The sequence below is a fragment of the Ascaphus truei genome, chromosome 17, assembly GCF_040206685.1.
Source record: "Ascaphus truei isolate aAscTru1 chromosome 17, aAscTru1.hap1, whole genome shotgun sequence".
Taxonomy (NCBI): domain Eukaryota; kingdom Metazoa; phylum Chordata; class Amphibia; order Anura; family Ascaphidae; genus Ascaphus; species Ascaphus truei.
In genome coordinates, this window is record NC_134499.1 from 18628458 (window position 1) to 18642832 (window position 14375).

General features: G+C 46.0%; 1 protein-coding gene and 1 long non-coding RNA gene across 6 annotated transcripts in view; one reads left to right on the forward strand and one right to left on the reverse strand.

Moving 5' to 3' along the window:
• Nucleotides 1-14375, reverse strand: part of LOC142468062 (uncharacterized) — an 80341-nt gene that overhangs the window by 62683 nt on the left and 3283 nt on the right. The gene's annotated exons all lie outside the window — the stretch shown is intronic.
• CAMKV (CaM kinase like vesicle associated) overlaps nt 1-14375 on the forward strand; it is a 75087-nt gene that overhangs the window by 27653 nt on the left and 33059 nt on the right. Inside the window, exons 2-3 of one of the 5 annotated variants that reach the window (XM_075574152.1) lie at nt 5348-5465; nt 6327-6429. In XM_075574152.1, coding sequence (XP_075430267.1) covers nt 6335-6429 — 95 coding nt within the window. In that variant the 5' untranslated portion in view covers nt 5348-5465; nt 6327-6334. Of the gene's footprint in view, nt 1-1674; nt 2103-5347; nt 5538-5840; nt 5929-6326; nt 6430-14375 lie in introns of those variants that run through there. The other 4 variants (XM_075574153.1, XM_075574154.1, XM_075574149.1 and 1 more) reach the window with 4 other exon arrangements.

Genomic DNA, 14375 nt, shown 5'->3' on the forward strand with positions numbered 1-14375 from the left:
AATGCCTTGCGAGAGGCTGTACAAGATCAGTCCCACATCTTGAGGTTCTTGAAGGGCGATTCTTTACCTCACCACCTAATCGGAGGAAGGTTCTTGAATGAGGTAATTCTTCCAAGTCTTCTGGACATCCTGGTACCAGAAGAACCACCGACATTGTGGAGCGGACCTTTTGATGGCCCTGCATGCAGAAGATTAAGAAATTTGTTGCTGCATGCTCGGAATAAGACTCCTCGGAACAAACCACCAGGACCCCTTTGACCTCTTCCCATCTGTCCATGGACTTCATAGTAGAATTGCCCGTGTCTAAAGGAATGAACACCATCTTAGTAGTGGTAGACCGCTTTTCTAAGCAGTCCCACTTTATCCAATTGAAAGGTCTTCCCAACTCTCCCAAACTGGCAGACATCTTTATCAAAGACATTTTCCGCCTCCATCGTGTGCTGCAGGTCATGGTCTCCGATTGTGGGTCACAGTTTATTGGGTATATCTTTAAATTTTTCTTCGGGTTTTCATCCCCAAACCAACGGTCAGACAGAGCGAACCAACCAGTCACTGGAGCAATATATTCGCTGTTTCGTCTCAGACACCCAGGATGACTTGACTGACCTGCTTCCTTGGGCCGAGTCCGCGCACAACAATCTGCGCAATGAATCCACCATGGAGTCGCCCTTCTTCATTAATTATGGGTTTCCCCCGTCTCTCCTGCCCATCGCCACACGCTGTTCTGGTGTACTGGCAGCAGACAACAGTATTCTTTGGCTACAGAATTCATGGAAAAGAATCCAGCAGAATCTTACCAGGGCAACTTCTAGACAGAAGACACAGGCAGACAATCACCGTAAGAACATTCTTGAATTCAACCCGGGATACAGGGTGTGGTTGTCTTCAAAGAACATCTGTCTCAAAGTTCCCACGCTAAAATTAGCACCAAGGTTCATCGGACCCTATTCCGTCGTGGAGAAGATCAACCCGGTGGCATACCGTCTGCGCCTTCCTCCTTCTATGAGGATTCCGTCTCTGTTTCACGTCTCCCTGCTGAAGCCGGCCATCCGGGATCCTCGCTTACCCGACTCATCCTCGTCTCCGGCTCCTCTCATTGTACAGGGCCAACAGGAGTACGAGGTCCAGTCTATATTGGACTCCAGGATTTCCAGGGGGGGTCGATACAGTATTTCGTACACTGGAGGGGCTTTGGACCCGAGGAACGGTCCTGGGTTCCTCGCCCCTGTCTTCATGCCCCCAGGCTTCTATGGCTCACCCACCTCAAATATCCACACAAGCCCTCCTTGAGACGCCCGGAGGTCGCTCCTGAGGGGGGGGGGTACTGTCAGGATCCGTGATGCGCTCGGCGCACTCATCTCTTACCCCAAACTGTGATTGGGCCCCCCGCTCCATCCATCAGCCATGACACTTCTCTTCCTGCTCCTGGGACCAGCCGCCATGGTAGGTGCGCGTGCACATCCCGCGCGGAGGTTAATACCACTCTCTCCGGTCCTGCCTCCAGACTCTGCCCACGCGACAACGTAATCACTGCACGAGCCGCATCATCTCTCTGCCTCTGGGATCCACCCCACACCTGTCTCCTGCACCGTATCAGCCTGTCGCGCTCAGTCTTGCTGACACGTCGCCTCCAGCCTGTACCTCATTGGTTTCTGTCTCCTATATATGCTCAGCCGGCCCACTGGCATATCGGCTGAGCATAAACCTTCCTATGTGCGAAGTGTTCACTGCTACCCTTGCCTCCACAGTCTTGTCGTGTACTCCGGTTCTTAGTTCCTCTGTTTCAGACCTCAGATATTCTTCTGGACTCCGCTCTTCTAAACTCCTGACCTCGGCGACCAACGACGATCCGCACCTCTCCAATCCTGACCTCTGCAAAGTACCACGACGATCCGCACCTCTCCAATCTTGACCACGGCTAAGTACCTTCAACGATCTGCATCTCTCCAACCTCGACCTCGGCAAGTATCTCTGACCATCCATACCTCTCCAACCCCGACTCGGCTATCTCAACCTATCTACACTCCAGACGCACCCACGCAGCTGTGGGTTGGTGTTATATACAATCCCCACCACAGCCTCACGGTCACGCCTTGTTTGTGGTGAGCACTCCATACAGTTATTTAATGTTTAAATAAAAAGTGGCGGCCTTGAACCCCCAGACCTTGTCCTATCATTATTAATGTGTTTTTTATGTGAGGGTTTTGTGTTACTGGGCGGGGAGGGGAGCACCCTCACACTCTCCTGGGTCATGATATTAACCTTACAGGATATATTGTGCTTTAATATACACTGCTCATGCATGTTACAGATACATACGTCTATGCGTGTTACAGATGCACACGGCTCTGCGTGTTACAGAAACACACCACTCTGCATGTTGCACATACACACGGCTCATGCATGTTACGATACACACGGCTCTGCGTGTTACAGATACACACGGCTCTCCGTGTTACAGAAACACCCTGCCTATGCATGTTTCAGACACATACGGCTCTGCGTGTTACTCATACACACGGCTCTGCGTGTCATTCATACACACTGCTCTGCGTGTGTATACACTGCTCTGCATGTTACACATACACACTGCTTTGCGTGTTACAGATACACTGGATTTGGAGTTGAAGAGGGTTAATGCATGATGTTGTGTTTGCTCTGCCTCAGGGGCACCGCTCTGTGCTCTGTCACGTTGCTTTAAATCTTGCTGGGGACCTGCGGGCGAAACTTGCCATGTCCTGTAAACGCAGACAGAACTAGATGATGCCACAGCTCTTGGTACGTATTCTATAGCCAGGCAGAGCTAGATGATGCCACAGCTCTTCGCACTGATTCTATAGCCAGGCAGAGCTAGATGATGCCACAGCTCATCGCACTGATTCAATAGCCAGGCAGAGCTAGACAATGTGGCAGTTCATCTCACTGATTCTATATTAAGGCTGAGGGCTAGGTAATGCAAGAGCTCTTCTCACTGATTCTATATGAAGGCAGTGCTAGATGATACCAGAGCTGTTTGCACTGATTCTATAGACAAGCATGGCTAGATGAAGCCCGCCACCCTAATTATATCCCCGCCACCCTAATTATATCGCTCTGCGTGTTATTATATCTCTGCGTGTAGCATGTTATTATATCTCTCTGCGTGTAATATCGCTCTGCATATTATTATATTGCTCTTCTGGTTATTATATCGCTCTGAACGTTATTATATCTCACTGCTCGTCATTGTATCTCACTGCGTGTTATGAGGGTTGCCACCACTCCCGGTTTGACCTGGAGACTACGCGTTTCAGCCACATATCTCCGGGCTACAGGTTTACCTTGTAAATCTCTGGGTGGCGGCAGCGTCCTCCCACATCTCCCCCTGCAACTACTGTCAATATGACTGTGCGTCGCCAAATGGCCCGCGTTGCCACAACAACGGGAATGCTACATGATGTCACAGCGTCACGTGACGCCCGTTGCAACGACAATGGTAGCATCCCGTTTTCATGACAACACGGTCCAGTTTTCAGCAGTTGCAGGGGGAGATGTCGGGATGATGCCAGAGAATGCCGGGAGATGCCGCCGCCGGTAAGAGCTAAATGTAAAAATGTTAATCTCAGTAGAAGGTGGCAACACTGGTTATTATATCTCATTGTGTGTTATTATAGCGCTCTGCGTGTAACATCTCGGTGTGTTATTACATTGCTCTGCGGGTTATTGTTTCTCTCTGCGGGTTATTGTATCTCTCTGCGGGTTATTGTATCTCTCTGTGGGTTATTGTATCTCTCTGCGGGTTATTGTATCTCTCTGCAGGTTATTGTACCTCTCTGCGGGTTATTATATCTCTCTGCGGGTTATTATATCTCTCTGCGGGTTATTATATCTCTCTGCGGGTTATTATATCGTTATTATATCTCTCTGCGGGTTATTGTATCTCTCTGCGGGTTATTATATCTCTCTGCGGGTTATTATATCTCTGCGGGTTATTATATCTCTCTGCGGGTTATTATATCGTTATTATATCTCTCTGCGGGTTATTATATCTCTCTGCGGGTTATTATATCGTTATTATATCTCTCTGCGGGTTATTATATCTCTGCGGGTTATTATATCGCTTTGTGGGTTATTATATCGCTTTGTGGGTTATTATATCGCTCTACGGGTTATTAGATGTCTTTGTGGGTTATTATATCGCTATGCGGATTATTATATCTCTGCGGGTTATTATATCTCTGCAGTTTATTGTATCGCTCTGCGGGTTATTATATATCTGCAGGTTATTATATCGCTTTGTGGGTTATTATATCACTGCGGGTTATTATATATCTCTCTGCAGGTTATTATATCTCTCTTTGCGGATTATTATATCACTGCGTGTTATTATATCGCTCTGCGGGTTATTATATCGCTCTGCAGGTTATTATATCTCTCTCTGCGGGTTATTATATCGCTCTGCGGGTTATTATATCTCTCTTTGCGGATTATTATATCGCTCTGTGGGTTATTATACAGCTCTGCATGTCATTATATCGCTCTGCGGGTTATTATATCTCTCTGCGGGTTATTATATCTCTCTGCGGGTTATTATATCGTTCTGCAGGTTATTATATCTCTCTGCGGGTTATTATATCGCTCTGCGGGTTATTATATCGCTCTGCAGGTTATTATACAGCTCTGCATGTCATTATATCGCTCTGCGGGTTATTATATCACTGAGTGTTATTATATCGCTCTGCGGGTTATTATATCGCTCTGCGGGTTATTATATCTCTCTGCGGGTTATTATATCGTTCTGCAGGTTATTATATCGCTCTGCGGGTTATTATATCTCTCTTTGCGGATTATTATATCGCTCTGTGGGTTATTATACAGCTCTGCATGTCATTATATCGCTCTGCGGGTTATTATATCTCTCTTTGCGGATTATTATATCACTGCGTGTTATTATATCGCTCTGCGGGTTATTATATCGCTCTGCAGGTTATTATATCTCTCTCTGCGGGTTATTATATCGCTCTGCGGGTTATTATATCTCTCTTTGCGGATTATTATATCGCTCTGTGGGTTATTATACAGCTCTGCATGTCATTATATCGCTCTGCGGGTTATTATATCTCTCTGCGGGTTATTATATCTCTCTGCGGGTTATTATATCGTTCTGCAGGTTATTATATCTCTCTGCGGGTTATTATATCGCTCTGCGGGTTATTATATCGCTCTGCAGGTTATTATACAGCTCTGCATGTCATTATATCGCTCTGCGGGTTATTATATCACTGAGTGTTATTATATCGCTCTGCGGGTTATTATATCGCTCTGCGGGTTATTATATCTCTCTGCGGGTTATTATATCGTTCTGCAGGTTATTATATTGTTCTGCAAGGTGTTGCTGGTTCCTCTGGCAGTAAACGGGTTAATCCGCTCCCTGCGCTAGTCTTCTAGGTGGTGTGACGTTGCTCCCCTGTGTGCTCTCTTTCTAGGTCAGTGAGCGCAGAGCCCCGCGTGCTGTCACTCTGCATCGCTCTGCGGGCGCCCATCGCTCTGCTCCCGGGGTAACATGTTCATAGGAAACATCTTACACATCGGCCCTCCTTCTCTCCCTCATTTCCTCTCCCCCTCTCACTCCCTCCTTCTCTCTCCACTCTCACTCACTCCTTCATTCCCTCCCCCCTCTCTCACTCCCTCCTCTCTCTCTCACTCACACTCCTCCCGCTCTCCCACTCCCTTCTTCTCTACTCTCTCCCTCCCTTGTCCCTCACTCGCTCCTTCCCTCCTCTCTCGCTCCTTCCCTCCTCTCCTCTCCCTCATCTCTCTCCTCTCTCCCACTCAATTCCACTTATCTCCCTCCTCTTCTCCCCTCTCTCACTCCCATCTGCTCATCCTCTCTGTGACAAATATACAGCAGTAGGAACCCCTCTTCCATGTCATTGGGTCACTCAAAAGGTCAGAACGACCAAAATGACCTAATGATTTGCTCCTTTATGTCACCATGTGATCTGGGGAGTGTTAATAGGAGGAGTTATAGGGACGGGTTATATGGGGTAATAGGAGGAGTTATAGGGAGCGGTTATATGGGGTAATAGGAGGAGTTATACGGGGGAGGTTATATGGAGGAATAGAAGAAATTATAAGGAGCAGTTATGTGGGGTAATTGGAGGGGTAATAGGAGGAGTTATAGGGAGCATTATATGGGGTAATAGGAGGAACTATAGGAAACGGTTATATGAGGTAATAGGAGAATTTATAGGGAGAAGTTATATGGGGTAATAGGAGGAGTTATATAGCGCAATGGGACAGTTATAGTATGTGGGTGCGAGTCACCCTTTTCCTTTTGCTTGCAGTGCGGGCGATGCCGTTTGGATGCGTTACTTTAGGTGACAAGAAGGATTATAATCACCCCACAGAAGTGAGCGACAGATATGACCTGGGGCAGCTCATCAAGACGTGAGTATGAGGAGCAGAGCAGGCAGCGGCAGTGCCAGCCTCACCCCATCACACACAGTGGCAGTGCCAGCCTCCCCCCATCACACACAGCGGCAGTGCCAGCCTCCCCCTCACACACAGCGGCAGTGCCAGCCTCCCCCTCACACACAGCGGCAGTGCCAGCCTCCCCCTCACACACAGGAAGGGGAGGAGCTGTGAGCCAAGATGGCGGCAGGCCCTGGAGGAGGGAGAGGAGTTGGAACCAGGTCTCAAGCTAATCTGAATGCGGAAAATAAAGTTTCCCTGGAAGCTAAAGTGCAGAAATGTTTGCAAAAGAAAGAGTCAGAAAATATGGAAAAAGAGATGAATGAAAATGTTGGGCAGAAAGAAGCTGAAATGGAGAATACTGAAAGTACTCAGAACCAGATGGGTAAGAGAACTGCGGCTAAAACCAGCTCAAGGTCTAATGAAGGCAGGAGTAAAAGGCAGGCAGAACATGAGAAAAGGAGACTTGGGGTCACAGAAATTGTTATCCCACAAATTTGTAAGGACATACGCACTAATGCACAGGCAACTGCAGCTACACTTGACAGAGACTCCGCAAGCAACTGCACCTGACACAGTGACCCTGTATACAACTGTACCTGATACAGAAACTCTGCATACAACTGTACCTGACACGGAGAAGCAGCTGAGGGTAGCAGACAGGTGCAGGAATTAGCAGCCACACCCAAGGCAGACACACTACGAACAGCCCAGGATGAGAGCCTGAATAATGCTGGCAATACACCTGAGACAGAGCAGCAAACAGCCCAAGCACAGGAAGAAGTGTCTGAAGTGGAAATGGCTGAAGCAGTGGAGAACACTGAAGCAGTAGAGGCTTTTGAGGCACAAGAAATGGAAATTCCTAAAGTGGGAGAGAAATCCATACAGCCTGCAGCAGCACCAAAACCCTTAGCAGAAACAGGAGCAGCAAAGGCAAAGTCCTTAGGTGAAGCAGGAACTGCAGCAAAACTAACAGGAGCGGCTGAGCCAGCTCCCCCCCAGCAGTCAGCATGGAGTACAAGACGCCCAGGTACATCTTATATGTCATTTGATGATGCCAGAAAGCGCAGGAACGTTGTCAGACTGCATTATTGTGGGGATATGGTTCCTATACCGGACAGATTTGTCATAGGAAAGGACTTGATCAAAGTTTCTCTTGGCTTCCAACCCAGTGAAGTGTATGCTTTGTTACATGCACCTAATAGCAGGAACTATGAAATAAGCTTTAAGACACCAGAAGGGTTAGAAAAATTCTGGTTTCGTTACAGAGAAGTGAAGGATAATCCAGAATGGGAATTCTTTAAAGTTATCCAAGTATCTCGCCCTGTGACCGTGGAAGTAAATATTATCTTTGATATTGAGAGTGTAGCGGTAGAAGATATATGTTTTTGGCTACAAAGACAGTGCGATATTCAGTCTGGTCCAGTGAAAAATATGGATGCTGAAGGTTTCTGGAATGGGGGCTACAAGTTTAAAGTTAAGCTCAGGTACACACACAATGTGGCATGTCACCTCCCAAACGCCACATATATTGGAAGGGATCGCGGGCGATGTTTTTATTGGGGACAGCCTAAAAAGTGTTTTAAATGTTATTCCCCAAGGCACTTAAGCTCAGCGTGTGACAAAATCAGGTGCACTTTATGTGGTTCTATTGGTCATCACAGCTCTGAGTGTGACAAGGACAAAGTCTGCAACCTGTGCTATAAATGTGGTCATTCCTATAAAGATTGCCCAGAAGCCGAGCACAACCATTATACGCAGAAGGAAATGTGTAGTGTACAGAATACAGCATCTCCTAGTAATAAAGAGAATATCACAGAGTCATCAGAATGTCTTCAACTTGCACCTGCAGAAGAGGTTTTAAAGTCTCTGGGTCTGACATATACGCTTCCAGCCCAAAGGGGGTCAGACGGAGAGCACATGAACGATCTGAGTTTTGTACCAAACACAGAGAATTCTACTCAGGAAGGTGATGTACCCCGCAAGGATGGCGGCGAGCCCTGCAAAGATGGCGGCGAACCCTACAAAGATGGCGGCGAACCCTGCAAAGATGGCAGCGAACCCTGCAAAGATGGCGATAATGAATGGGAAACAATAACAAATAAAAACAAGACTGCCCAAACCAGCTCAGCTAGAAAGAAAACTACAGAAACTGTCCACGAAGAGATCTCGCTGCACAATACCTATGAGGTATTGGAGGAAAAGAGTTGGGGTGAAAAGATGGATGACGCAGACCCCGATATGTCGGACAGTCAGACCTCGCAGCAGTCTGGATCTATTCAGGACATTGAGATGGCCGGACCATCAAATAAGAGAAATCTGCCATCAGAGAGTCCCCCCGGGAGAAAGAAAATGGTCAAAAAGAAAAATGGTGCAAAAAAGAAAAAAAAAAGGGTGGTGGTGATTCACTAAATGTGCCAAAGTGCCCCTCTAAGCTGAAAGTGGCAACTATTAATGTGAATAGTGTTAAGGGGGAAAAGATACAGACTCAAGTATTTTCTAGTCTAAAGGACATTAAGAATTAGATTTTCTTTTTACAGGAAACTTGCTTGGGAATCTGAGAGGTTGGAGAGATGCGTTTAGATATCTTTGAAAAGGGAATCTCTCTAAGATAAATGTATTGTTTATGTCATTCTCTGGATGCTATTCTGTGAGTATTGTGTGTATTTGTAAATATTTGTATTTAAAATAAAAAAAAGATTCCCCTGACACACAGCGGCAGTTCCAGCCTCCCCCTCACACACAGGAAGGGGAGGAGCTGTGAGCCAAGATGGCTGCAGACCCTGGAGGAGGGAGAGGACTTGGAACCAGGTCTCAGGCTGCTCTGAATATGAAGGAATGTGCAGATAAGAAAGTTTCCCTTTAAGCTAAAGTGCAGAAACTTCTGCAGAAGAACCAGTCAGAAAATTTGGGAAAAGAGGATAAAGAGACGAATTAAAATGTTGGACAGAATTAAGCTGAAATGGAGAACTCTGAAAGCTCAGAACCAGATGGGTAAGACAATTGAGGCTAAAACAAGCTCAAGGCACGCAGAGCATGAGAAAAGGAGACTGGGAGTCACAGAAATTGTTATCCCACAAGTCAGTAAGGAGATACACACTAATGCACAGGCAACTACAGCCACACCTGAGACAGAGACCCTGCAAAAAGCTGCACCTGAGACAGAGACCCTGCAAACAGCTGCACCTGAGACAGAGACCCTGCAAACAGCTGCACCTGAGACAGAGACCCTGCAAACAGCTGAGGGGAGCAAAAAGGGGCAAGAATTAGCAACCACACCCAAAGCAGACACACTGCAAACAGCCCAAGCTGAGAGACTGAATAATGCTGGAAATACACCCGAGACAGACCAGCAAACAGCCCAGGCACAGGAAGAAGTTTCTGTGATAGAAATGGCTGAAGCAGTGGAAAGCGCTGAAGCAGTAGAGGCTTTTAAGGCAGAAGAGATGGAAGTTCCTAAAATGGGAGAGAAATCCATGCAGCCTGGAGCAGCATCAAAGCCCTTCAAAAAACATAAGCGGCAAAAGCAAAGCCCTTAGGTGAAACAGGAGCGGCAGCAAAGCCAACAGGAGCGGCTGAGCCAGCTCCCCCCAGCAGTCAGCACGGGGTACGAGACGCCCAGGTACATCTTATGTCATTTGATGATGCCAGAAAGCCCAGAAACATAGTCAGACTGCATTATTGTGGGGATATGGAGCATTTACCGGACAGATTTGTTCTTGGAAAGGACTTACTTAAAGATTCTCTTGGCTTCCAAGCCAGTGAGGTTTATGCCTTATTGCATGCTACTAATACCATAGAAACAAAAAAGAAAAACCAAAAACCAAAAATTGTAAATATACAATGTCAATCAATTCCAAACCATGAATGGTGAAGTCCAAATGAAAGTCCTTGGATGAATAGAGGAATTGAGCTGACGACTCTCCTCCCAGACAGTGCAATATGAAAAAGAAAACAGATTATGGTGCAGTATGCCTAATACTGTTGACTTTAAAACTGAACCAACTAACAACACATAACAAACAAGACAGACATCACAATAACACTAGCAAGGCTAAAATGTAATGTTAAAAAGCTATTTTATTGACAGAACTAATGCTAAGTTCCGGAGGTGGGATATCCAGGGGGGTAAAACTGAAATCCTGCTCACAAGACCCTGGTTGGGTAAAAGCAGTTCACACTGAAATGATGGTGTAGTCAACCAAAGATGGCGACCAGAGCTCCCTCACGGGCGTCCCCACGTGATATGGGTGGAAGATGAATCACTCGAACTGCAGGGCTTTCCGGCGGATGTGACGTCACGCCCCTCACTGCTCCTGTTGCAACGCGATGTGATGCTCCCAATGCGAGTGTCCTCTCTCGCTGCTCTGCCCCTACGGCTCCACCAGCTGATGCCCAATGTCCTCCAAGAACACAGATAAGCTTCTAAAATAAACAAGAACTTCCCGACGCGTTTCGTGCGCATGCGCGCACTTCTTCAAGGGATGTGACATCTGTGTTCTCCAGAAGACTCCAGAAGAGCTAGAAAAGTTCTGGTTTTGTTACAAAGAAGTGAAGGATAATCCAGAATGGGAATTTTTTGAAGTTACCCAGATATTTCACCTATGACTGTGGCCGCTAATGTTATTTTTGATATAGACACTCTAGCGGTAGAAGATATATATTTTTGGCTACAAAGACAGTGCGATGTTCAGACTGATCCAGTCAAAAACATGGATGTTGAAGGTTTCTGGAATGGGGGCTACAAGTTTAAAGTTAAACTCAGATACACAGAACGCGGCATGGCACCTCCCAAACTCCATATATATATTGGAAGGGCGATGTTTTTATTGGGGACAGCCTAGTGTGTTTTAAATGTGATTCTCCCAGGCACTTAAGCTCAGCGTGTGATAAAATCAGATGCACTTTATGTGGTTCAATTGGTCAGCACAGCTCTGAGTGTGACAAGGATATAGTCTGCAACCTGTGCTATAAATGTGGTCATTCCTTTAAAGATTGCCCAGAAGCCGAGCACAACCATTATAGACAGAGGGAAATGTCTAATGTGCAGAGTACATCATCTCATAATGATAAAGAGAATAAAGCAGAGTCATCAGAAAGTCTCGAACTTACACCTGTAGAAGAGGTTTTAAAGTCTTTGAGTCTGAAATATACACCTCCGGCCCAAAGAGAGTCAGATGGAGAACACAGGAGCGATTTGAGCGTTGCACCAGATGCAGAGAATTCTACTCAGGAAGGCAATGTACCTCGCAAAGATGGCGGTGATGAATGGGAAACAATAAAAAGGAAAAACAAGACTGCCCAAACCAGCTCATCTGGAACAAAAACTACAAAAACTGGAGATAAATAAACTGTCCCAGAAGAAATCTCGCTGCAAAATACTTTTGAGATATTAGAGGAAAAGAGTTGGGGCGAAAAGATGGATGATCTTTGGATGATGGGGCACAGCTTGCGCCCCCGACATGCCTCCCTGTCGTCACGCCACCTGACACGCCTCCCTGTCGCCTCTGCCTGCAGGACAGGAAATCTCTGAAAGCGTGCGCTTCCACTACAGCCCACGCCTTAGGCTTGGGACATAGTACAGTAGGCCGTGCTGAGCTGTGCTGAGCAGATGCACTTACCCCCTGCATCTGTCATCAGCGCGGCTTTAGCAGCCGCTTCCGCATGCGTGCGGAGGCTCAGATATTTTGAGGAGACAGGCCAATTTAAAATTTGCCGCTCAGGGCAGCGGAGGAGCGGTCACATGACCGCTCACATCCAATGGGAGCGAGGGACTAGCCCCGCCTCCCACCACGCCTCCGACCCGCCCCCAAGCCGCGCTCACTGCCTCGCCTGCCAGGACACAAAAAAGCTCCAGTTTGAGCAGGCGAGGCAGAGCAGGAGCGCGGATCAGCGTGGCCCGAGGCACCATGCCAGAGGCCTTAAAGAGATATTTGAACAGGCAAAAAGTGGGGCCATAGAAGGTTACATTGTAAACCTACATCAGGAGAATGCCTTTGATAGAGTCAATCATTTGTATCTTTTTACTGTGTTGGAGACTTATGGTTTGCCAACTCAGTTCATATCATGGTTGAAAACTCTATACAGTATGACAAAGCTGAGGGGAAACCAGTTGTAAATGGCTGGATTGGATCGTGCTTTTGTATTAGATCAGGAGTACGTCAAGGATGTCCACTGAGCCCCTTACTATATGTGTTTCCTATAGACCCTTTCTTGCATATGATTGAAGATGATGGAAAAATCCTGCCAATACCAAAGATCTGTATAAAATGTATTGTGTACTGTATGCAGATGATGTATCCGTTCTAATAACATCAAAAGAATCTTATGGAAGTGTACTTTCTGAATTTGAATTATTCTCTGACATCTCAGATTCCCAGATAAATAAAAGTAAGTCCATTGCATTATGGATGGGGAAAAAAAAAAAAAAAAAAAAGAAATGTGAGCTTCCTCCTGGTATAAAGTACGAGCCTGAAAATATTCGTATTGTGGGGATCACATTTAATAGTCCGGACTCTGGTGAACAAAATTGGGACTAAAAACTTGGTAAACTTTGTAAAGCTAGTTACCAGGTGGAAACATTGGACATTTTCTTTCGAGAGCAGAATCAGGATTGTTAAAACCTTTTACTGTCTGTTTTCATCTATTTCAGTTTTGTATTTCTCCCGCCTGAGAAAGTTGTAGTTTCTTTAAATAATTATTTTTTCCAGATGTTGTGTGGAAACGGACTCAATTTAGTGAGCAGACATCACTTGCAGGCCTAGAAATAAGGGAGGTCTTAATATGGTGAACCCGGAGTTATGTTTTAATTTAGTATTCTCATGTTTTAATTTTATGGGGATGTTCTCACAAAAGAGTATATGAAGAAATTATTTTAAAGAGTGGTTGTCATCACTGTTTGAGGGGGGGAATATTAAAAAAATGACTAAAAATATGGGATATTTACAGCCATATATTATTCGGATGGTTAAGGTTATTAGAAAGTTACAAATAACTAGGATGGAAACAGCTGTCAAGGAAGCAGCTTTATAAAAGTATTCTAGAGAGAACACCCCCAATAAGCCTTGATCTAAGACAATGGCCTGAGACCAGCCATGATGTGGTATTAAAACAACTTGTTGATCCCAGATTACCGCAGAGAATGAGCTATGTCTCGTGGTTATTTCATAGTAAAATGTATGTCAGGCAGAATTTAAAGACACAGAAATGTTAATGTAATTGTCCACGGGAAAACTAATGTTATAGAAACCATTGAGCATTTCTTTTATTGGAATGTCCATTTTCAATATTCTTATGGGAAAGAATTGCAAGTCATTTAAAAATCCTTATTTTGACCAAACAGAGCTACCCCCAAGTAGCATACGGACTCCTTCCAGAAACGGCACCACAATAGAACCCGGTGGCTGGTTAGTGTGATATCTATATACCATTTATGGAACGCCAGATGTATGGTATCGCTAATAAAGTATGTGATGCCGGCAGAAATAATTTTGAGTCACAAACTGAGAGGGAATCTGAGAGGTTGGGGAGAAATGTGTTTAAATCTCTTTGGAATGGAATCTCTGTAAGATAAAATGTATTGTATGTAATTCTCTTGATGCTATTCTGTAAATATTGTGTATATTGGTAATAATTATACTTTGTATTTAAATAAAAAAAGATTCCCCTCACACAGACAGCGGCAGTGCCAGCCTCCCCCTCGAACACAGCGGCAGTGCCCGCCTCCCCATCGCACACAGTGGCAGTGCCCGCCTCCCACACACAGCGGCAGTGCCCACCTCCCCCTCGCACACACCGCGGCAGTGCCCACCTCCCCCTCGCAAACACCGCAGCAGTGCCCGCCTCCCCCACGCACATACAATAGCAGTGCCTGCCTCCCCCTCGCACAGTGGCAGTGCCCGCCTCCTCCTTGCGCACACACA